This window comes from Chionomys nivalis, chromosome 8, assembly GCF_950005125.1.
Source record: "Chionomys nivalis chromosome 8, mChiNiv1.1, whole genome shotgun sequence".
Taxonomy (NCBI): domain Eukaryota; kingdom Metazoa; phylum Chordata; class Mammalia; order Rodentia; family Cricetidae; genus Chionomys; species Chionomys nivalis.
Genome location: NC_080093.1, coordinates 29673390 through 29697684, shown reverse-complemented (window position 1 = coordinate 29697684; position 24295 = coordinate 29673390). Strand labels below are relative to the sequence as shown.

Sequence of the window (24295 nt, the reverse complement as noted above, 5' to 3'; positions counted from 1 at the left end):
CAGTTTGCTTTCTTACACACCACACGACTACCTGTCCAGGGATGGCATCACCCACAGTGAGGTTGCCACCCACATTTATCATCAGGTAGATGTCCCACAAGCTTACTGGTAGGCCAGCCGATGTGTTGGGTGCACTTTCCGAATGGAGAGCCCCGTCTTCTCAGGCGACACTGGTTTGTGTCGAATTGACAGAAAAACCTAACCAGCCACCTCCTCAATGTACTAGTATAATAGAGACCGCCACCTAAGACCTTGTGCTGATTTAAGGGCTTCGGAACCTTCTAGCTAGATGCTTGTCTGTTGGGGAATATTATTTTCAGGTGTGTGACTTTTGTTTACACTACATTTGTTTAACTCTGTGAAGCTGTGTTACTGTGCCTAAAACTGATGGTCCTAATAAAGAGATAAAAGGCCAATAGCAAGGCAAGAACAAGGATAGGTGGGACTGGCAAGCAGAGAGTATAAATAGAAGAACTCTGGGAGGAGAGAGCAAGGAGCAAATGAGAGAACAAGGAGAGGACATCAGGGGCCAGCCACATAGCTACCCAGCAAGCCACAGAGAAAGAAGTAAAGAAAGGTAAACAGAGAAAGATAAAAGCCTAGATGCAAAAGATAGTCAGGATACTTTAAGCTAAGAAAAGCTGGCAAGAAACAAGCCAAACAAAGGCTGGGCATTCCTACCACAGAGAAACCCTGTCTCGAAAAACCAAAAAAAAAAAAAAAAAAAAAAGAATAAGAGGTAGAGGCAGGCGGATCTCTGTGAGTTCGAGGCCAGCCTGGTCTACAAGAGCTAGTTCCAGGACAGGAACCAAAAGCTACGGAGAAACCCTGTCTCAAAAATCCAAAAAAAAAAAAAAAAGCCTTCATATGTGATTTATTTGGGAAAAAGCCAAAAGAGTAAAACATCCTATAACATTTGTCTGTCTGGTTGCTTACAGAGGGACCCAGATACATACCTCTACTTTTATTTGTAGACGTAACATGAATGTTGGCACGTAGACAGATTAAGTGTGCATAATATACACATAAACATAAACACATGTATGTAGCCTCAGACACATGGTTTTGGTAGTCAAATCCATAGGAGCTTCATCTATCTCTGTCTGCCTCTTCTTGACTTGGATTATGGAATTTGGAAAATAACTCGAGAATAACCAATATAGTCTCCAGCTGAAATGCAAAAATCAGTCACATCCCCCAAAGGTGCTTGCTTAAACATTTCAAAGGGAGTGCATTTTGGAGGAGGTATGCCTCGGAACCATTCAGAAGGTTACTGAGCCTCATGTGCACGGCTTTGCGGTAGCAGAGTATAGATGTAGTTAGGAGTTGGTCGCTCAGGGAGCTTGTTCTCTACAGGAGGGACTTGAGTGGAATAGCATGAAGTAGCAAGGGTCTAGTGTGGTGGAGGGACTTGTTGGAACCCATGTTGTAAGGAAGACACACATTCTGGATGTCCTTCTTTATAGATTTTTTTTTTGGGGGGGGGCGTTCGAGACAGGGTTTCTCTGTGGTTTTGGGGCCTGTCCTGGAACTAGCTTTTGTAGACCAGGCTGGTCTTGAACTCACAGAGATCCGCCTGCCTCTGCCTCCCAAGTGCTGGGATTAAAGGCGTGCGCCACCACCGCCCGGCCTGGATGTCCTTCTATTGTGATGGTGGAAACGGTAGCTGTGGGGATCATTATAGGTGAAAGAAACAGTTCTCTTAAGCAGTTTATTTTATTTTTTAACATTCTGTATCTGTCTGTGTCTAAGAGTGTGCCACAGTGCTCTCTCAGGTTGTCCTCTGACCTCTGTTTGCATGCGGTCATATATACATACCCACCCTGTACACACATAAAACAAATGTTAAACAAGATCCATTTCTGAGCCTCGGGTTTTTTATCGGTAAAGTGGACTCAAAGAGTCCTGCTTTGTGGGATTCTTATGGGGACTAACTAATAGTTGGTTGTCATGAGCAGGAGGAAGAGATGCTGATCGGTTTATTGTGCTGATTCTACTAAACAGTGGGTAAAGTTATGCTGCTGGTGTACCAAGCCTTTCTCTCACCATTGGAAACTCTGAATATTTCAAGAGAAGTATGTTGTTCCTTTGAAGTTCCCTTTTAGGTGATCAGTTCTTCATATTTGCAGATTGTTGGTAGCTTTGCCCTCTGGGATGTTGACAGCATTTAGAGACATTTTTGGGTATCACTAGGGGAATTACCAAATAGGAGAGCCCAAGAAACTGCTAATGCCCTACAATAATGTACAGGATGGACCTCACAGTCAAGAATTATTCTGTATATTAGTAGTAATTTTATTGAAATGTCAGTACTGGGGTTTAAAAACTCTGAGACATTAATAATTAAAGCTTTTGCGTTATATTGCAAATTCTTAAGAGTAACAACAGCAGGTATTATTAGAACTGCCTAAGGAATTAGACATGGCAGTATTTATCTCTGTAACCTATCATAGAGAAGACTGCAGAGGAAGACCCTGGGTTTCAGAGGTAGATGAGTCTTGGGTCATGCCCAAGCCCTGGGACTTCAGACAGAGAAGTTGATGCATGGGACTTCAGACAGAGAAGTTGATATGTTAAATAAAATTGCCCTTTTTCTGTGCATAGAGGTTTAAATAATGAGAAGAAATTGGCCTCCAAAGAAAGGTGGTTCTGGAATGGTTCCAGTTAACTCTTCAGATACACCTGGTATGGTGACACTCAGAACCCCAGCACTCAGAAATGGAGCCAGGAGGTTAGCGGGGTCAAAGGCCAGCCTGGGTTTCTTGCTGAATTTTAGGTCACCTAGGCCAACGTTTCTCAAACTGTAGGCGGAAACTTCATGGGGGTAGGTCAAACGTCCCTTTCGCAGGGGTTATCTGAAACTATCGGAAAACATAGTTGTTTACATTAAGGTTCATAACAGTAGCAAAATCACTGTCATGAAGTAGCAATGAAAATAATTTTATGGTTGGAGGTCACCACAACATGTGGAGCTGTAAAGGGTCGCAGCATTAGGAAGGTTGAGAATCACTGAGCTAAGCGAAGTAGCCGGAACTTGTCTAAAAATACCAAAAAAAAAAAAAGCAAAAGCAATCAAAGTATAACCATATGCAACTTATATTTCACTTTTGAACACAACCAGTTATACTGTCTCATTGTATTCTTCGCGTCAAAGAGGAAGTAATATTTCTGTTGTTGTTTCTGTCATTTTATTGAAAGTAAGATAGCCAGGATAGTTAAGTGAGGTGATGGGTTTAAGTGTTCAGCCAGCTCCAGCCAGCCTGAGGGGCTTCTTTTCCTGTTATACACTTGGATGTTCTTCATTGGCACGATACAGTACCTGTTCCAACTAACTTTCTTTTTCCCCCAGACAGACTTTCTCTGTGTAGCCCTGGCTGTCCTGGAAGTCACTTTGTAGACCAGGCTGGGCTCGAACTAAGGGAAATCTACCTGCCTCTGCCTCTGAACGCTGGAATTACTATGTATACCATTACATCCGGCTTGTCCAGGGGTCTTTACCTCTGGATCTCACAAGGGCTTAACGAGTTGTTCTAATGAGTTCTTTGTAATGTGGGGGCTAAGTAGAGAAAGCCGCATAAAAGGTAATTGTCGAATCTCCCAAACGAGGCACTTGGTTTGGGTAAAATTGATAAGTGTAGGTCTGATAAGATTGCTGCTACCAGGCTGCTCATATGTTCAGCTTTGGAGTCTACTTGGGCCGGTGGGAATGCTATACATGGCTTGAGTAGACATTCTGAAGTGGGAAGGTTAAACAGTTTTAATCAAAAGAACCCTTTAAGATGTGCTGAGGAAATGTGTGGTTCTTTGAGAAGGAAAACAGTTTTTGGTTAGCTGACACATTTAGGGGATAAACCTAGCTGCTTGTAAATGAGATCTTCTAAAAGGAAGGCGAACCTATATATTTCTTTTCATTATGATTTGATAATTGGAATTGTTACTAGACAACAGGATTGGAGTGAGGTGGATGACAGGTAATGACATGTAGAGGTTGCATGTTGTCCTGTTAATTAGTGCTTCTGCTGGTTGTTAATATGTGCTCCCAGGTGGTGATCTTTGACTGCCCCAAACAAGACATACCAAACATGCCAAGAATCTGAACGGCCTGTTTTCTGTTCTTGCTTAGATGCTATAAGAACTGTATTTGGTTAGGAGTATGCACCATCTTGTTTTTTTAACTAAATCTTTCTTTTTGAGATCATTGTAGGTTCATTAACAATGGTAATAAATAGAAGATTCTTGTACTACTTTCCTAATGGAAAACCGTCATACCGATAGTATCACAGCCAGGGTATGCGCACTGACATGGGGAGCTATAGAATGTCTTCACGGCTATAAAACTTCCCCATATTGCCTGGTTTTCATATGTCCATGCAGACCATCCCAGAGCTCTTGGCCTGGTATGAGAATGACACCTCTTCATATGAGCCAGGGTCTGAATTTGGTACCAGGGCTTGTGGGACAGGCCAGTCATTCACACAGTAGCTACTTTGTGGACCTCAAGAGTGTGAGATTTTCTACTACCACCAATTAAAAAAGGGTGGGTTGGGGGGGGAGTTATGAGAATTCTTAATGGGTGAGAGCTAGACCCAGCCCCCACCCCTGTACTGTTCATAAGGTGGGGTTTCTGAGGCACATAGACCAAGATCTGAGGCTCATTTGACTGGTCTAGGAACCCCATCGGTCTTGCCAGCTGAGACCCATCAAGGATCTACTAATGCCCCAGTTTTTAAAAGACTTAGATTCCTTCATGCCGATTACATGGTTCACTGAGACTTGGAACCAAAGAACATCATGACAAGTGGTGGGACAGTCAACTGGATGGCTTTGGTTTGGTCAGTGGCCGTCACACCTGTGGTTCATGGTGGCAGCTAGCTGAACTTCTGCCGTCTGCATGGGCAGCACCTGGGCAGACAGCACCTCCTGTACAAAGTGAAGCTGACTTGTCACACAGAAGCTTTGATCTCAACAGACTGTCCGCAGAAGATGACCGGCCTTGAGATGTTTCTCTGCCCCAGGGGGCCCTTGCCAGTGTAGTCATTGGTATAGATGGAAGGGTCTGAGGCCTAGCTGCTGTGCAGTACCTGGTAATCAAACCTCTGCCTCCGCAGCCCTGCCTCACTGACATAACCTACACGAGGTAGGCAATTCCCAGTCAGTAGAATGGCCACCATTCTCCCTTCTCCACACTTGGGTGCTATGAAGCCGTTTGAGAAGACAAATCCTGCTTTTCCCTGAAGCCTCTGAGACTCCTTGGGCTTCTTACAAAGAATATTTTACTCCCTTGAATGACACCCACATCCTTCCTCGTGAGATTTATCCTCCTGGCTCCTGGTTCACTATACCGTACTCTTGAGAATATATTCTTCTCCTTACCTACCTGACCTGTCATCATGCTGCCCCTCCCCCAGGAAACTAACAAGTCAGAGGGAAGGGGAAAGTTGCTGGTTGTCCCTTTGTGCTCACATCTATTTGTCTCCCTTCTCTCATTCCTTCTATTCTGTTCTCTGTTCCAGTTTCGTCGTTCAGGACTGTCTGTAAACTCAGGAGGTAGGACTCTGTGAGTTCAAGGCCAGTCTGGTCTACAAAGCAAATTCCAGGACAGCCAGAGCTGTTACAGAGAAAGTCTGTCTTGAAAAACCAAAAAATAAAATATAAAAAAGGTTTATGAATGAAATTATAGAGTATACTGGGTACATACTTCATTCAACAACAAACCTCTCAGGGGTTTCTTTTTGATACAACAATGTTATATGCAAAGTTCATACCTTAGAATCTTCATGATGCTTATGAGTTTGTTGGGTTGTATTCATTATCCTTGGCAGCATACAGCTTGTGGATTGTAGCCTGACCATTAAGTTTTTTAGTCAAGTTTAATACTTTTTTAAAAAAATTCCTAAAATGGGCAATGGTAGGGGCACGCCTTTAATCCCAGCACTTCAGGAGCTGTGGCAGGCGGTTCTCTGAGTTCAAGGCCAGCCTGGTCTACAAGAACTAGTTGTTATACAGAAAAACCCTCTCTTGCAAAACAAAAAACCAAATAGACAAAAATTCCTGAGTACAAAAATGAAATGAAAGTGTTCCTCTCTTGTTCTTATTTTAAAATTACTTTTGAAGAACATCTCGCTCACCCCTAATTTTGAACTATTGTACACAGTTGAAGGATGGTAGGGTTTTTTTTTTTGTTGTTGTTCTAACATGTGGGTATTTTTTTTTATGCATGTGTGTCTGTGTATTGCATGCATGCCTGGTGCCCTCGGAGGGCAGAAGAGGGCATCAGATCTGGAACTGGAGTTACAAATGGTTGTGAATATTTATGTGGGTGCTAGGAATTGAACCAAAGTCCCCGGAAGAGCAGCCAGCGCTCTTAGCCACTGAGCCATCGCACTAGTCCCATGTAGACTAGATTCTATGAGGGCTCAGTCTTCTTTTCTCTGGTTGCATGCTAGTTGCCTCTTTCATTCTTTTGAGGCGGTGCCAGGTTCTTTCAGTCTGGGCGCCATTTTATATTCTCATCAGCAATGTTTCTCAGTGGCAATCGAATGCTTTTATTTTAGTCATTATGGGCCCGTGCTTATTATGTAGTCATTTTTCATTGTATTAATTTGCATATGCCACCATATATCTAATGTTTTCTCTGAAATGTCTTTTCATGCCATTGCCCATTTTAAAATATAATTGTGTGTATTCTTGAGATTTCTGGATATAGCTCAGTGGTAGAACATTTGCCCTAAATATCTGAGATTCTGGTCTTCAACATCCCCCCACATCCATGGTTGTAGAAATGGGGGAGGGAGTGGACTAGGTCTTAGTTTCAGTGAATTTCTCTTGCTTTAATTTAATTTCTGCTTGTATTTTTATTTCATTCTCCAGTTTTGGGTTTGTTTTGCTTTTTTTCCCCTAGCTTCTCGAGGTGGAATTTTGAGAAAGATGTCTCTTTTTCTAATAAAAGCATGTAGTACCCAAAAAAATGTACCATACAGTAGTACTTTAGCTGTATCCCACACATTTTGGTATGTTGTATTTTTGTTTTCTTTCAGTTTAGTGTGATTTAAATTTTTTCCTTTGAGACCTCCTTTGACCTATGGATTATTCATTAGCATGTTTGATTTCCTAGTGTTTGGATTATTTCTTGCTTTCTTTGTAATACTGATTTTGACTTTATTATGGTATGAGGATATCACTATGATTTTAACTCTTAAGTTTGTTGAATTTTAAGTCTATTTTGGTATTACTTTTGTGGTCACTTGGAACAAATGTATATTCTGCTGTTGTTGGTAGACTTTCTGTTGATAAGAGCCTATACAGTGGTAGGTCAGTGTTAGTTGGGACACACCTTGGCGAGGAATGCTTAGCTGTGCATAGCCTTGGCCCTCTAAATTTTGATCTCATTTTACCCCTTTTCCCAATGTGGCCACATGAATAAATCTCCTTTTCTGCTGTCCCTTTTAATTGACTCTTTTTGCTCAGTTTTGTTTTTTGAGGCAGGGTTTCTCTGTACAGCCCTGGCTGTGCTGAAACTCACTTTAGAAAGGGCTGGCCTCAGACTCACAGATCCGCCTGCCTCTGCCTCCGAGTGCTGGCATTAAAGGTGTGCGCCACCACCACCTGGCTAATTTGGCTCTTTTAAGTGGCTTATTGAGGATGGGTGGGTGGACTTGACTTGGGTAACAACTGTGACCCCGCTCCCACATTCAATGACAAAGGTATCATAATACTTGTGTCCAGGTACCCCTTCCAGCCCAGACCTGTGCCACTCCACGGCCATACCACGTAAGCACTGCACCGTCAGAAAGGGAAGGGTACAGGAAGACATTTTGAGAGACAGCACATTCATGGAACTTTCAGTATTTTCTTGAAATCATTGTTTTATGAGTCATTATTGTTGGTCTCTTAATTTGCAAACTAAATATAGATATATAATATATAGAGGAAAAAATCTATTGCATTCAGAACTCAGCACTGCCTAGGTGTTTTTACACTGATTTCCCCATGGCTGTGGAAGATTTCTCTGTTCTTGAACTAAGGCTTCTATTTTAGAAATAACCCTTTTGTTAAAATTAGTAAACTCACCATACCTTTCAAAACGGAATGAATAGATCTGAATTTTGTCAGGTTCTTTTCACACTAGGCTATTTGTGTGATCAGTGCTGTGGTGACCTAGACGTTCTTGTGTTTCATCAACAGCGTTTCTTTCTACTAGAAAAGAGACATTTTCCGCCAAGCTGACTAAGATACATCCTTAATCCCAATAGATAATTTAAAAAATACACGATGATGTTTGTGCATCTCTTTACTTAGGTGTTACTTGGGGGTTTTGATCTGCTTTCATTAAATGAGATTAGCTTGTACTTTAACTTATTTTTGAAAATTAATGTTCATTATTGTCTTGCTGGATGGAGCCCTCTTTCTATGTTCTTTTTTGTACTTTGGAAGATGCAATTTGCCAATTTATTTTTCTTTGAATGTTGAAAAGTGTCCAAGGCCTTCACCACTGTTCTTCAATATTGGTACCTTTTCTCCTTCTCTTTGCTTTGTATCTTTTTATATCTTCTGTTTTGTTTTGGGTGCTAGCTTCATTAGAAGTGTAGTGATGGAGACTGGTTTGTTGTAAAAGCTCTCAGTCCTCGGGGAGCTTGGTGCTAGCTTCCTGGTAAAATGCTTGTGAACATGACAGCGTGAGTTTGATCCCCAGCATCCAGAACCAGGGCTGTTGGGTTTAGTTCTTTCATTTTATCTTATTTTATTTATCTGGCTTTTCTTTATTTTATTTCTTTGGTTTTCATATAAGAAAATAAAAATATACACTAAATTTGCATGTATGAGACAAAAATTGTGGTTTCATTTTTATGTTATAAAAGTAATAGTACTTTGGGGAAATTATTCTTATTGGTCAAAATGTAAATAATTGGTGTAGATTGCACACCTTAATTTGTAGACCACAGAATGTCCCCCATTTCCCAGATTTTTCAATAGTGCTGTTGATGTTGAAAATGTTTCTTTTTTTTCTGAGTTTATTATGGTTGTTTTGTATGAATGCCTGCTACCTAGGGAGGCCAGAAGAGGGCATTGTATCCCCTGGAACTGGAGTCACAGACAGCTATGAGCTGCCAGGTGGGGTTGGGAATTGAACCCAGGTCCTCTGTGGGAGCAGGCCGTGCTCTTAACTGTTGAGCCGTCTCTCCAGCTCTTCTCTCCCATTTCAAAGCTCTCAGTTCATCTTGTTTCTTGCTTTTCCTTCTTCTAATTTATAAACTTTTCGAGTGGTAACTTTTGCTGTAGCAAACGCTCCATCTACTTTCCTGATTTGTGTCTCTGCTGAGGATATTCTTTTCTGTTCTGTTCTGTAGCTTTTCCTTTGTTTACAATCTAGGGAAAATGTCATTTTCTTTAAGAATTTTGCAGGTCAAGAAATTATAAAATGTTATCTCATATATAAAGGAAATATTTTTCTAAGTAATTATATACATCTCTTAACTGAGAATTGAGTGTGTGTTTGTAGTTTCTTCCTAACTTAACCATTTATTGTCTTCTTTTCCCATTATTTTCTAAAGAACTTAAAATCACTTTTAACCCTTCTTTTAATATAGTTTGAACATTTCTTTGTGCAATTGAATAGTCCTTTAAACCTTATTTTCTTCTCTTCCCACTTTTAAAAGAAACATCTTTATCGTGTAGCCCAGGCTGACTTGGAACTCTTCTTCCTGCTTCAACCTCCTGAGTTCTGAGATTATAATCACATCCTGCAGGTGAGGCTTTAAAACATTCTTCATAACTGAAAAATTGGATGAAATCATTTTTAAACTTTTAAATTATGTGAAAAAGTATTTGGATTTTATGTGAAATTTTATGCATTTAAAAAATGCACGTGGTTCAAAGTTTAGGGAGAAGAAAGGAATAGAGTCTGTCTCCTAGTTTCTACTCTGGAACAGCCAGTCTCAATAATCTGTCTTTCCCAGTGTCGGTCCGTCCCCCCCCACTGTTTCTACATAGTCATCTGCATGGTTTAGGGCTTTCCTTGTTATATCTTGGAGGTGACTCATGCTAGTAGAGTATATCAGAGTTGTCGTTGATTCCAAGGCTGCAGTGTGCTGTGAACATGCTGTGAGCTAGCCAGCCTGCTCTCTGCAGACACTTGGGTTCAAATACCTTTGAATTGAAGCTGTTGAGTACAATTCATTGAAATGTGCTCCTTTCAGGTGGATCTCCGCAATTGAGGCCAGCCTGGTCTACACGGCAAATTCCATAGTAGCTAGGGTCTGTGTGTATATATATTGAGACACTGGAGAAAAGCAGAAAGGGACTGGGGGAATTAGCTCCTTCTTTTTACCTTTTGTTTATTTTATTTTTTGAGACAAAGGTTGTCTGTGTATCTCAGATTAGTCTTAAAGTCCTAGTCCTTCAGCCGCAGATGAGGATGTGCATGACCCTTGTTTATAAAGTGTAAATCTGGGTCTTCAAGATGGTTCAGTGGGCAGAGCTGTTTGTGGAGCAAGCCTGGCAACCCAAGCCCTCTCTAGAATACTCATAAAGGTATGAAGAGACCCGACTCAACAGTTTCCTCTGCTCTTCACACACCAGGGCGTACATGCACACATGCACACACACGTGGTAAATTTACAACATTTAAAAGAACCCGAGAAGTACTTTAAGACATAAAAGAGTGCTTAAGAGATTGTACCATTGAACCGTGTGATCCCCACCCAAATAAGAAGTAGGACCTAGTCATTGTCTGTGTACTGGTGTGTCTCTGATGGTGGCCACATCTTGCCCTGAGTTATGCTGTGTATTCCCACACAGTGCAGTGACATTGTGCTTGGATTTGAAATGTTTCCTCTAAGGTTTTCAGCCACCTGAAGTTTTAGACATCAAGGAGTGATCCAAAGGGAAGATTCCAGGCAGGGAGGTGAATGGGGAACACTCCTGGGCGCCTCTGCTTATGTGCCTGGGGAATTGACTCCACTGTTAGGGAATTTGATCTTCTGCACCAGATGATGGAGCTGTATCTTCACTGCTGGGAAGACTGGCTTTCTGAAGCGTGTTTGCAGTGACCTGGGATGATCCTGCCTGGAGGTCTTTTGAGGTGCCGTTCTCTTCCTACTCATGTTCCTGCCAAGTGATCGCTTCTGACTGAGGTCATGATTAAGGGCACCCGTGAATTGCAAAACAAAATGATTTTCAAGTCCCTCCCTTCCTCTCCCTCCCCCCGCCACTCTATTTTTTTCCTTCTCTTCCTTCTTTTTCTTAATCTATAAGATCTAAGGAAGCTTTAATTTTTAGGCTTCATTCGTGAAAGCCTGTTCTCTAGAAAGCTTGGGCAAATCAAATGCTTACTTATTTTTGAAGTACTTTGCATTTACTATAAACCTAACTAGGAAGTGGCATTGTAATACAAATTGTGCCTGTTTTTAGAAATAGAGTGTTCTATAGAAGTAACCAATTCCATCCTTCACTTCAAGTTTTTGTGATGCTACCTGTAGAAGAACTTATTACATATACATATAAAATTGAATCGAAAGATTCTTAAATTCTCCTTGAGACATTTGTTCTAAGATATGCCCCATCCCCCACCAAGCCCCCCATCCCGGTTGATGCCTGACCCACACACGTAGTATCGAGTTCTAGTTTTGCATAGTTTTGTTCTTATTTTAGGCAGGGTCTCCCTGTGTAGCTCAGGGTGTTGTGTATTCCACACTGAACTCGAACTCTTGATCCTCCTGCCTCAATCTCTCTAGTTCTAGGATTGCCAGCACGCACCACTATTCCTTGCTAACTATTTTTTCTCTGTGCATGATTTCTGTGGCATGCATGTGCTTCCCCTAGGCATAACCACATTGCTAGCATCGCTGTCCTTGTGCTTCAGGGTCATTGTTGGTTAAGATAGGGAAGCCTTGGACAAAGTGCTATGTACTGCAGCTGTGGATCAATGATAGCTGAGGTGACTTACTATACCAATGGGTAGGTAGAAAATATGGCTTCCGTATGCTAGAGAAATGTGGGATTCATGTCCTGGAAGAATAGAAGAGAATTGTTTATTTCTAGACCTTTCCATTTAATATTTTCACTGTCATTGACTGGTAGTAATTTTTTTAAAAACTTAAATATTTATTTTGTATGTGTGCGTGTGGCCGTCAGAGGACAACTTGTTGGTCCTCTCCCTCTACCATGTGGGTGGGGCCCAGGGATCAAACTCAAGTCATCAGCCTTGATGACATTGCCTTTATCTTCTGAGATTTCACAGGCCTGACTGGTAGTAATTAAAACTGAAAAATTAAGCTGGCATGGTGGCACACTCCTTTAATCCCAGCACTTGGAAGTTCCAGTTCAAGACCAGCCTGCTCTACAGGACAGCTAGAGTCACACAAAGAAACCCTGTCTTGAAAAACAAAAACAGGAAACTTAAACCACTGGTTGTTGGGGTCTACTGTAGTCCATGCTGTTCTTATTGAAAGGGAGTGCTGACTGAGACCATTCAACTGCTTGCAGAATCCTTCCTTCTGAAGTACAAGTTCAGGTTTCCTAGGGGAAAGGCTTGGTTGTCAGGTGTTAAGTGGAGAGGCAACCTTGTCATGATGTGGTTAAGGACATAGTCTTTGGCAGACAGACAGGCTCAAATCCTGGCTCTGTGGTTGCTGTCATTTGAACAGGTTAGGCTAGTTGGCAGTCTTGGGTTTCAGCCTATTTTTTCTTTGAAGTGGTAATGACGCCATTGCCTTGTGATAATGAAGATTAAATGGCAATGTATGGTTGAAAGTAAACCTCCAGTAATACCAGTAAGTTGTGTTCACCATTTTTGTCTGTTTTAAGATTTAATGGTGTCTTTCTGACTTTTGGTTTGGTGCTCTTTGTATAATACAGAATCTGCTATGTGAGGCGCTGTGGGGCCACATGGAGTAGCAGGGCAGGGCGATGGGAGCTGCTGAGATCGATGACCTGCTCTCCTTTTGGGATCAGTTCATGTGACTTCTGGGATGCTGGTTCGTTATAGGGGTGGAGTCTAAGAGGTTAAAATTAGAGGAGAGGCAGGGAGAAAGTTCTTCCTGTCTTCCCCTCTGCTGGTGGCTTTGTTTGGTCTCACCGAGGAGTTGGCTGGCCTGGAACTCACTCTGCACCCAGGCTGACTCCAACCTTACAGCAGTCCTCCTGCCTCAGCCTCCCAAGTGCTGGAATTGCAGGTGTGAACTCGCCATGCCTGGCTTTTGACAAGTTACTTGGTTTTAGATAATAAAAGCAAAATTGAGAGGCTAGGCTGACGGGTCAGCACTTAAGGGGACTTGCTGCTCTTACAGAGAACGGTGTTTGGTTCTGAGCACCCACATGGCGGCTCACAACTGTCTTTAACTCTAGTTCTAGGTGATCTGACATTCTCTTCTGGCTCCAAGGGAATGCAACACAATCCTGGTTTATGTACATACATGCTGTCAAAGCCACACATACACATGAAATAAAAATAAATGTTTAGAAAGAAAGAAAATTTGAGCATAAAATGTAAACATTTTATATAAAATTAAATTCTACCCACTCTTATCAGTAGAAATCCATTTATTAACACTCTTTTATGTATTTGAAAATAGATGGTAATAATACTTTATGTTCAAGTACAATTTTAAAGAATTACTTAGTTTTGCAATGTATGGCTGTACATTTGTTTGCTAGTGAAGGCCAATGGTTGACATTAGGAGTCTCCTAGCTCATTCTTCCCCTTACATATAGTTAGAGGCAGAGCTCTTAGTTGAATCCAGAGCTCACTGCTTTGGCTATTCTAGCTTGCTTGCTCTAGTGACCTGTTTCCATCTTGTACACTCTGGGATTACAGGTGGGTTCTCACCATTTGCACAAACAGACCTGAACCTGGTGCTTGCTTGAGCAAGCACTTCACCTACTGAGCCACCTCCCCAGACCTTCAAATATCTTCAGTAAAAAACAAAACAACAACTCCCCCGAACTGAACTATCCAGATAGCTGTAGATCAGAAAGGGAGAGCGGAAAAAGGGAATTCCTCATCTGTGAAACTGAAGGTGGCCTCTACTTAATCTCTTCCTAGACATTCTAGAGAAAGTTTTTTTTTAAGACGTTCTGTGCTTTCTGCTCTTTCTTCTTTGGCGCACTAATTACTTTTCAACCATCATGATAAAGCAGCATGGCCAGAGCAATTCAGAGTGTTTGGGCTTAACAGTTCCAGAGCAGTGAGAGCCTCTTGTCATGGGAGGCATGGCAGCATGCAGCAGACATGGTGACTAGGGCAGAAAGCTGAGAGCTCACACGTTGAACTGAGCTGGAAGTAGAGAGCATGAACTAGAAATGGTACAAGTATTTGAACCCTTAAAGCCCTTCTCCAGTGATGTATTTCCTCCAACATGGCCAAACCTCTTAAACCTTGCCAAAAGGGCCATAAGTGTCCAAATGTCCAAATCCCCAAGAGTATGGATATGAGGAACATTTCTCATTCAAACCACCACATTTGGTGTGCTCCCTTAAGGTTCTTTACAGGTTGGATAGTTTTGAGACGGAGTCTCACTATGTGTTGCCTTGGAGCTCACTGTGTGGATAATGCTGGCCTTGAACTCTGATCCTCTTGTCTTAGCCTCTCAAGTGTGGCGGTTAAAGTTGTGTGCTCTCATACCAGGCTTTTTTTTTAATAGGTTCTCTGTGGGTAAAATGAGCATCCTATTAGATTGATAGAGTGCTGGGTGTGTGTGTGTGTACACACATACATACATACACACATACATACATACACACATACATACATACATACATACACACACCCATATTTGCTGTTGGGTGTGAGAGCTGAATTGTTCTCGTCAGTGCCCTTTCACTGCCTCAGGTCCCTCAACCCATGATTGATGTGTCAGCCAGTTCCAGAAGGAACTCAGATGTGACGCCAGAAGCAAAGGCTCCTCTTCTCTTGACCTGGATGAGACATGTTCTCTAGAAATGGTGCCTGACGGAAGATTTTATCTTTTTTTCCCCTCACAGATTTTGAAGCAAGCTTTATAAGGCTGTTGGACAAATTAACTAATGGTTCTCGAATTGAAATCAACCAAACGGGTAAGCGTCTTCCCTCTGTTCCTAAAAGTCCTTACATGTACTACATAGGCATTCCTCTGCGTCTCTTTTGAACGGTACAAATGCTGGATTATGTTGAAACCACTTTACTAACCATTTTCCGTTATCATCATGATGAATGTTTAGAGAGGACCTTTGAAACTAACCCAAGAGAATGCTAAGTGGAGATTGTAAGAAAAGTTCATTACACAGAATCATTAATATATTAGTTTCAAATGGAAAGACCCAACATGTTTATGGTATACTCATATACATACATACAAATATATGTATACACATACAATTATACCATAAATATAAGCATAAATGTATGAAATCTCCAAATTCTTAAAAGGCATAATAGAACTAAGGCTGTAGGTTAGTGGTACAGTGCGTGCCTACCTTGCTTAAGGTACTAGGTCCAATTCTTAACACTGGAAGAAAAGAAATAAAGGAAATACACTTGATTTAGAGTAATGGACAAGTAACTATTTCAGACAAAAGTGAGCATTCAGTTTTTCATATACTTGCCATATATGTAAGCATTTTGAATTTAGTATGTACAATCATGTTGAATTCTTACAGCAAACTCTCAGATATTCTGTATTGTAGGTACTGAAGTCTTTATTTTAAAAATTTGATTCAAATTTATATAAATAAATTTCAAGAAATTTGACAATCCCTTCAGCTCCTTCCTCTTCTAGACTTTTCCTTTAGGTAGTCTGTAAATGAAGTATGCACGTTTGTTTCCCAGCCGCTCAGATCTGAATAATCACACAAAAGCTATATTAATTATAATACTGTTTGGCCAATAGCTCAGGTGTATTCCTAGCTAGCTCTTACATCTTAAAATAACCCATTTCATAGGCCACTATGAGGCTGTGGCCTATGGTAAGGTTCCAGTATCCCTCTTTGGCAGCTACGTGGCATCTGTGACTCCGCCTACTCTCTCTATATATATCTGTTCGGATTTCCTACCTGGCTTTACTCTGCTAACTCATTGGCTGAAACAGCTTTATTCATTATCCAATAAAAGCAACACAAATACAGAAGGATATCCCGCATCAGTAGTCATGTCACAGTTCAGCGGGACTGTGCTTTTGCTGTTGTGTTATCCTATGCTGGGCTCTCTGTATTATTGTGGGTTATGGTTTAGTACTTTATTGTATAGATGGGTAGTCATTATTTAACTATCCCCTCTTGATTGCATTTGAGTTCCTTGATGGTTTTTCCTTTTTTGTTTCTAAAACCATTATCCACATTGAGTAGGAGGTAGGGCAGACACTGGTTGACACCAAGAACTATCCACCTACATTCCACAAAGGCTTCTTAACCTTTCCTGGGTGCTTACTCTCTTAAGGAAGAAGGCGAATTTGGAGTCACAGGTGTCACTGTACCATGTAGATGTGCTGACCTCTGTCTGCATTCAGCCACACCTAATGGAGAACAGGCCCTGGGTGATATGTCCACCTGCCCCTTTCTAGCTGTGCTTCTCTTGATAAATGCTGTGCTAATATTTTTGGATTGTATGAATATGTGAAAACCTGAACTAGGGTAATGATGAGGGTCCACTGACAAAATAAGTTGAGATATTTCACTAACTAATATCAAATTAAAATAGCTACCACTGATGGTATTCAATATCTCAAGAACCTGGGTTATGTGCGTATTGTGTTTGGTAACTGGGGTGAGTGACAGACCTCATTTGAGGGGCGTGTGTAGGATGTAGGCCACAGATGGATGCAGCCAGCATCTGAGTGTACTGGAAGCTTGGTGTCTGTCAGGAGCCTGCTGTGCTCCCCTGTGACTGTGGCAGCTTACACAGTGTAGGGAAGAGTTTGTATATTACTGGTATTAAAGGGTACCCACAGTTCATTATTGTTTAGAACCTAGGTGCTGGTGAGTCAGCTTTTGACATAAGCTGTGGCCTCTCAGGAATGACATTTGAGGTTCCTGGAGGCCTTGATCAGATTCCCCTCAGAAGTCACTGTGTTTGTTGTCTTGATAACTGATTTTGTTTCTGCTGCATCGTTTGTTCTTTTCTTCCTCTCGGTTTAAGGAACATCCTTGTATTACCAGCCTGGCCTCCTGTATGGCGGGTCTGTGGAGCATGACTGCAGTGTTCTCCGTGGCATTGGCTATTACCTCGAGGCTCTGCTCTGCCTGGCTCCATTTATGAAGCACCCATTAAAAATCGTCCTGCGAGGAGTGACCAATGACCAGGTTGACCCTTCGGTGAGTACTGGGGTCAGACCATAGTGTGATTTTGTTTTGTCCATTGTCACAGCGCAGTCTCTTAGAAGAAAGTCTCTTGGAAGCACAGCTTTGTTTTCGCGGGCATTTCTCTTGCCGCTTGACTTGTGATGCAGAGTTGGTTAACTTACTCCAAGACACAGCTGGGTCAAGACCCATGATCATCAAGATGAAGATGATGGCTAACATTCAGGTGCCTTTCTCTGTTGTGTCTATGGACCTGCAAAACAGATGCTTGCTGTCTCATCTTGACGTGAAGTATGGCTCCGCTGGCTGCAGTGTGGGAGTCTGGGTAAGGTCGTGTGAGCACTGAGGCTAGAGGGCAGGAAATGACATCTGGGCTCTACTACCGTACAATCCTGTAATATCTGGGCCTCGACCATTAACTCAAGGACTTTTCACTTAAGTTTCAGGCAGAGTGAACATGAGGGTGGCAGAGGAATGTGTGAGTGTTGGTAGTTGTGGAAAATAGCAAGCTTCTCCCTAAACATGTTAATTTTCCCATAGATAGGAGGAAAGCGGTTTAATACCTAACAAAAGTTTTTATTTTGCTGACCACAGTTGTCACACAGTTTGTGTTAATGTCTTATGGGGAGGGAAGGAGTCCACACTTTAGGACCCCTTGCTGTCTGGAAGAGGCTTCACACAGCAGACGGCATGCAGCCGTCACTGAGAGGCATCTGTCGTCTCTGTAGATACAGGCCACGCTGTCTTCTGAGGGCAGCTGCAGGGTGCTGCGAGCCTCCTGACTGGAAAGGAACAGTTAGTTAATGGTGACTGCTCATGCTTACCCAGGTTCCCACTATGGTCCCATTATGTAATGTGTTTCTGGGCAGTTGAGGACTTCTCAGTTCCTGGAAACTCAGCTACGTGGACTCTTCACAGGACGCTGACTACAGGGCACGATCTGTCGTTTTCAGCTGTGGGTGAGGGTGCTCTGTCACCTGTGGAGAATTTAAGTCAGTGCTTCTTGCCTGTCTCCCGCATTGTCCAGAAAGTCTAGGAAATGGTTCCCTTGGCTAAAATAGGACAGGAGGCACCGGCACTGTTAGAGTGTAGTAGGTAGGTGAAGTGTCTCAAATAATGGTAAACGCCGGCCTGGGACTCCGCACTGTGCCCTCCCTCGGTTTCATACCCATTCTATAACTGCTAATGCTCACAAACACTGATCTATACAAGATTTAAAAAACACTTCATGTATTAGTAAGAACAATCAGTTGATGAATTAATTTCCCCAGAAACAGTGCTTTAACCTTTACTCAGCCTGCTTAAGCAAATCTGTTCTCATAGGGGATGCTTTTGCCAGCTATAATGATAATGACCTTGTTACCTGACTAGACTAAAACAGAGGTGCCTGATTTGGGGAAAGAGTAACTTCTTCAGCCTGCGAGATCCTCAGGCATCTTCTCTACTCTCTTCACCTGTGGCACTGCTGTCTGCACAAAGAATGGATTTCATGAGTAATTAATTTTTCCTCATTCTCTTGGGGTATGTAGCTAGAAACTGGAGGGCAGAAGCTGGCCCTGACAGAGTTGTGCAGCGTGGAGAGTCTGTCTCATTCCGATGGGCTTTGCTACTACAAAGTACCTGGGACTAGGTAGCTGGCAAATTAAAACTCTTCTCTCTGGAAGCTGGGAAGTTCAAGAGATGGCGCACTTTGTAATGTGGTGGAGGGGCATGTGAGAAATTGAACCAAACCTAACCTTGTATCACAACTTTGTTTCAAAGAGAAATAAGCTACTTTCCTGATACTGGCCATTGTCTGTTAGTGAAGGCTGCATCTGATTTACTAAATCGTGTCTAAAAGGGTCTGTAAGTGTTACAATGAAAAATTTCAACATAAGTTTTGGAGGAGACTTTCTACAGGAAGGAAAACCAGTCACTGGGTTTTAGGGAAACTCTGGAATAGACTAGTGTTTAGGTTTGCATAAGGGCACTATATAGTTTCCCATAAGCATATGTTTCTTATGATGTCTCCCTTGTTAAGTGATGCGTACCTCTTATATTTGTGGATGTGTTTAGCATTAACATTTAATTAAATTAGCTAACCTTTAATAAATTTGCTGGATTCTGTCCCTGCACACCCGGTCCATTCTAAATGTGTTCCTAAGCCTTGTACATCTTTCTACTTCTGACCACTTGGAGGATAACTGTATTGAATCAGCCTGTTAGACTGTGGCGTCGTGGAGACAGCAAGGCTTGACACATGTCTTAAGGAAGGGAATTTAAATTGCTGTGATATTTTTTACTGGGATCATGTAGCTCATCAAAGGCTGAGCTTGGGACCAGGACTAGGGCTTCTGGTTTCTTCTGCACCACCCTTGCCTCCTCTCATAGTGCAGCCTCCCCAGGCCCTTTGGATATGGATCAGATAGCAATAATTGGCAAAGTCCTGCTGCGAACTGTCGGTGCTTTTGTAATTAGGCTTCATATTCCACCTAAGCCCTCACATGTGCGGTGAGCACCTGTATCAGAATTCTTAGGGCTCAACATTGAGGAGTTCATTTGGTTCACTCTGACCTGGAGAGACAACGGCTCTAAGTGTTAAAAAGAGTATGCATAAATATTGGGAAAAGATTAATGTATTAATGTTGCAATAATATTTATTAATAAACTAATAAATAATGCCATGTGATACCTATGAAAATGAACAGAGATCCAAGTTTGTTTTCTGTGTGAGTCATAGCTGTCTCTTGAGGTTTTTTTGTTTTTTTTTTTGTTTTGTTTTTTTTTTTTTTGGATTTTCGAGACAGGATTGTCTCTTGAGTTTTGTTTGCTTCTTGAATTCTTATGTACACATTCAAAATTTAATTAAAAATTCTTCTTTGAAATAACTTGTAGGTTGATGTTCTTAAAGCAACAGCACTCCCTCTATTGAAACAGTTTGGGATTGATGGCGAGTCATTTGAGCTAAAGGTAAGAATGTGTGAGCTGCTGGCTGTATATACCTAAGATTTTTTTTTTTTATTTAACTGTTTGGAAGAAACATGCCACATTTCAGATCATCATATATCATGATGGGTTACAGGACTGATGCTTCGAACCTTGAACTGAGAGAGACCCTTTAATAAATAATGGCACCCTTTAATAGTGGCAATGGCACCAGTAGCCAGTGGCACAGGATACTTACTCTGCAGTAGGTGCTGTTATAAACACTTTACATGTACTGAGCCCACCACACCACACCACAGCTCTTGGTTAGCCGAGGACTAGAACTACATGGAGTCTTTCCCTTTGCCTCTTTTGTCTGAGTCACCCTGGTTTAATTTGTGTCCCAGAGGTCCTGAGAATCCTTGGCGTCTTCAAAGCACAGTGGGGATGATTTAACCTTCCTGGGTTTGGTGTCGGGAAGCCACGTTTTCTGTGTCTACACTGTCCTGTGTCCCCCTCATTGTTTTGTGCAGATCTTGCGACGGGGAATGCCTCCTGGCGGAGGAGGTGAAGTGCTTTTCTCGTGCCCTGTAAGGAAGGTCCTGAAGCCCGTTCAGCTCACAGACCCTGGGAAAATCAAGCGAATCAGAGGGATGGCGTATCCTTTGCGTTGGATCCCAAGTCTTTTCTTGCCTCGTGGAGTGAACAACTCCCCTTGTTTCCACTATTTGCATCTTAGACAACAATCTTATAAAAGCTGGGGATCCGGGACAATGGAGTGGACAAAATCCAATGGAGGATTTTGGGGAGGCTGGAATCATAGCTTCCTTTTGAAGACAGGTTGTGCCTAGGCAAATGGCTTGGGCTGTAAAAAGCGCTTGCCTTGCAGACATGACCTGAGTTTGGGTCCCCAGCTGTTGTAGTGGTCTGTGTATAGCTCTGCTATTGGGAAAGCAGATACGGGATCACTGGGTGTAGTTGGTTATTTCACTTTTTTGGCTCATTGCTCTTATGGGAGGCCCACCACCCAGCTCACAAATAAATACATTGAGTCTTACTCTGTGACTTGCTCTGTAGCTGGTGACTGGTCCCTGAAGTCTCCTTCTTTTCTCACTCCTAGATCTCTCTTCCCTGATATCTCCTTCTTTTTATTCTCTCTGTCTGCCAGCCCCGCCCATCCTTTCTCTGGCCTAGGTACTGGCCGTTCACCTCTTTGTTAGAGAGAGCAACCTGGTGTTTTAGACAGGCAAAGTAACAGCTTCACAGAGTTGGAACAGCACAACATAAAGAATGCAGCACATCTTTGCTTCACTAAAACAAATGTTCCACAGAATGAACAAATGTAACACATCTTAAAATAATATTCCACAGTACCCAGGGCTTGCTAGCCAGCCAGCCTGTCCTAATTAAGGAGCCCAGGGTTAATGAGTCTGGTCAGCTCCCGGTATGGATGGGATTGGAAGGGAGTTTTGGATAAGTTTCAGGTTAAGGTAAAGGGGGGAATGTGGTGGTGTTCCTGGGGTTGTCCTCTGGCCTCCACATGTGAGTACACACATGAGCACTGCTGCAGAAACAAACTAGAAAGGTTGTTCGTGATTTGAGCGTTCTGTAGGCTGGAAAAAGTGAATTTAGGAGAGAGGAGTCTGGGACAAAGTGACAAGATGATTCGGATCCCAGGGGCGGGACTTAGTGGTTCTCCTGCTCGCTGCTGCTCACCCTTTCGTTGGTTGACTCATGCACCAGACCTGTTCTGTCTACCACATGGGCTGTCACGAAGTTAACTGAGTTGGCATGTGCAGTGTAAGGACGACAGGTATAGGTTCGCCGTTGGTAGGTGGTGGCTTCTCTTGTTCATAGGGTGCATGTTCACATTTACAAGCACACAGCAGGGTTTGTTCAAGGTAGAACTTTGTGGAGGTGGGTAGGAAGGGTTAGGGTGAGTTTTCAAATTGAGATGTGCTGAATTGAGGCCAAAGATGGGACAGAGATGGGGTTGGAATAAAGGTGTGACAGGAATGGCAAAGGTGTGCTGTCACAGTGTGGGGTGGTGACTGAAGATGGGGGAACAGCCGCAAGGGTTCAGATGAAGTCGAAATTTTTTCATGATGGCAGCCTGGCAGGAGATGCTGATGAGCAAGAGGGCCTGTTTCCTCCAGGGATAGAGCACCTGGCAGAGGAGGGGTGGGTAGCGCAAGATGATGGTGGAGAGGCAGGATGAAGCAGTTACCAGGATGGGCATCACTTAGTAAGGTGAAACCCACACTTTCTGGAGAACGCAGAGGTCAAGGGATTGGAGATTGGAAGCCTGAGATTGAAGGTCAGGCCCGGCGGACATAAGTGTTTGTGCTTTAAAGAACGAGAGATCGAATGGAAGAAAACTGTTGGTGTTTTGTCTCGGGAAGTGGTAAGGGTGGAACTTTGTCCTCCCTGACTTTCCCTACTAATGTCCTTTGAACCTTCCCCGTGTGGAATCTGAGGCAGGAGATAAAACTTGTGAGGTGCCACGTCCCTCCCTCCTGAGTGAAGCGGACAGAACTCCTAACCTGGCACAGATCCACCCGTGGAGGCACTCCTGGCACCCTGGGTCACATTCCCATCTAGACCAAACTCTCTAGCCCACAGTTATCCAAACTGTCATTTACCAGGCCGCTCAAAGCAATGCCGGCTTGCTTCTCTACCTTGCCTGTTTCAGAACCTGAGGAAAAGCTGTAGTTAATTCTGTGGGTTGTGCTTCTGTGGGCTGGTTTGGCTTGGACTGAGCGCCTCCTTGTTCTCACATTGGGAGATCTGTGGTTTTAACTGGTACTCCCTCATCCCCCTACTCCCAACCCCCAGTGCTGCTTTTCCGTCTTTGAGGTCCGTGACTAAGGAGACAGGTCCTGGGAAGGAGCTGCTGGTGGCCGCAGCTGTGACTACAGAGTAGTCCCCTTTTATTGGCTGCCTTCCGCCCACCTTGACGGGAGAGAGGCCACTGGCTCTCTGTTTCATGCTGCTGATCCGGAGCAGTGTGGAGGAGTTAGGTACAGAAGCTCGGGGCAGGCAGGAGAGCCTGCTGGGTTGGTAAGACAGGCAGAGCCGGGACGTTGGGATTTGTGGCACAATCTGACTGCTTCTCCTATCAGTAGAGAAGCTAGTTTGAGTCTTTTGGGTTTTTTTTTTCACACACCATGTGCCACACATGTATGTACTTACAGTACAGCCCAAACACAGCCTCCGCTTGTCCTCTGTTTTCCCTATCTTGTGAGGGGTAAGAGGAAGCTGATTTTTGTTTTTTTGTAGTCAGATCTCTTTAGCTCTGAGCAAGGGTCTCTTGGTTGTACATCCCAAGTACCCTGTAGTAAGGCCCTGTCACAGGGTTGACTTGAGCATAGAATAAGGAGATATGTATGTGAAAGAGCTTTGAGATCCATGAGTGCTCTGGGGTTGTCTCGGGGTGGGGACATCTGAGCTGTCCTAGGGAGAGTGTGTAGGCTCAGATTCCAAAAAGATAGCACCCTCTCAGTCCAGAGACTGTGAGATCTAAAGTGTTTGTCTAAACTGTCCAAAGTGCATTCTGGACAGAGACATGGTGATGAAACTGGGCTCTTTGTGTACTGAAAAATCCCGTTTTCTGCTCTTTCCCCATTTTGGATTTGTCCTTTGAGTCAAGTCAAATATTTATTGAGTGTTTCTGAGTACAAAAGTGGAACTGTGGAGAGTTGTGTGGGATACGGCAGTAAAGCCCCTGCCCTCGTGCAGCAAGGACAAGGTGTGTCTGAAGGGAAACGTGGTACGTTCAAGTCGGGTGCTGGCTGGAGGGCTGCACGCAGGAGGCATCTGTGGACTGAAGAGTGACGGAAGGCAGTTGAGGTGAAGACAGCGTGGATGGAGATAGGCGGCAGTTCCAGTTGGGGGTGAGCAGGCTGGGGAGGCTGGACAGCAGGATCCAGGAGGTTGCTCTTTAGCAGTGTTTGGACCCAGACAAGGAGAGGAGCTGGCGACAGGCCAGGCCCCGTGCCAGCATTTGTTTCTTGTTCTAATGAAAATTGAGTGTCTTATTAATAGTAATTATTGAACAGCTTTATGGGAATGGGCAGATGACACTGTGCTGGAGTCCATATGGATTATCATGGTGGTGGGAAGA

The 24295-nt window shown here is 43.0% G+C and overlaps 1 protein-coding gene across 1 annotated transcript in view; it reads left to right on the top strand.

Moving 5' to 3' along the window:
- Positions 1–24295, top strand: part of Rcl1 (RNA terminal phosphate cyclase like 1) — a 45240-nt gene that overhangs the window by 2268 nt on the left and 18677 nt on the right. Inside the window, exons 2-5 of the mRNA XM_057778146.1 lie at positions 14980–15051; positions 17108–17283; positions 20143–20217; positions 20706–20830. Of these exons, the coding sequence (XP_057634129.1) occupies positions 14980–15051; positions 17108–17283; positions 20143–20217; positions 20706–20830 (448 nt within the window). The remainder of the gene's footprint in view (positions 1–14979; positions 15052–17107; positions 17284–20142; positions 20218–20705; positions 20831–24295) is intronic.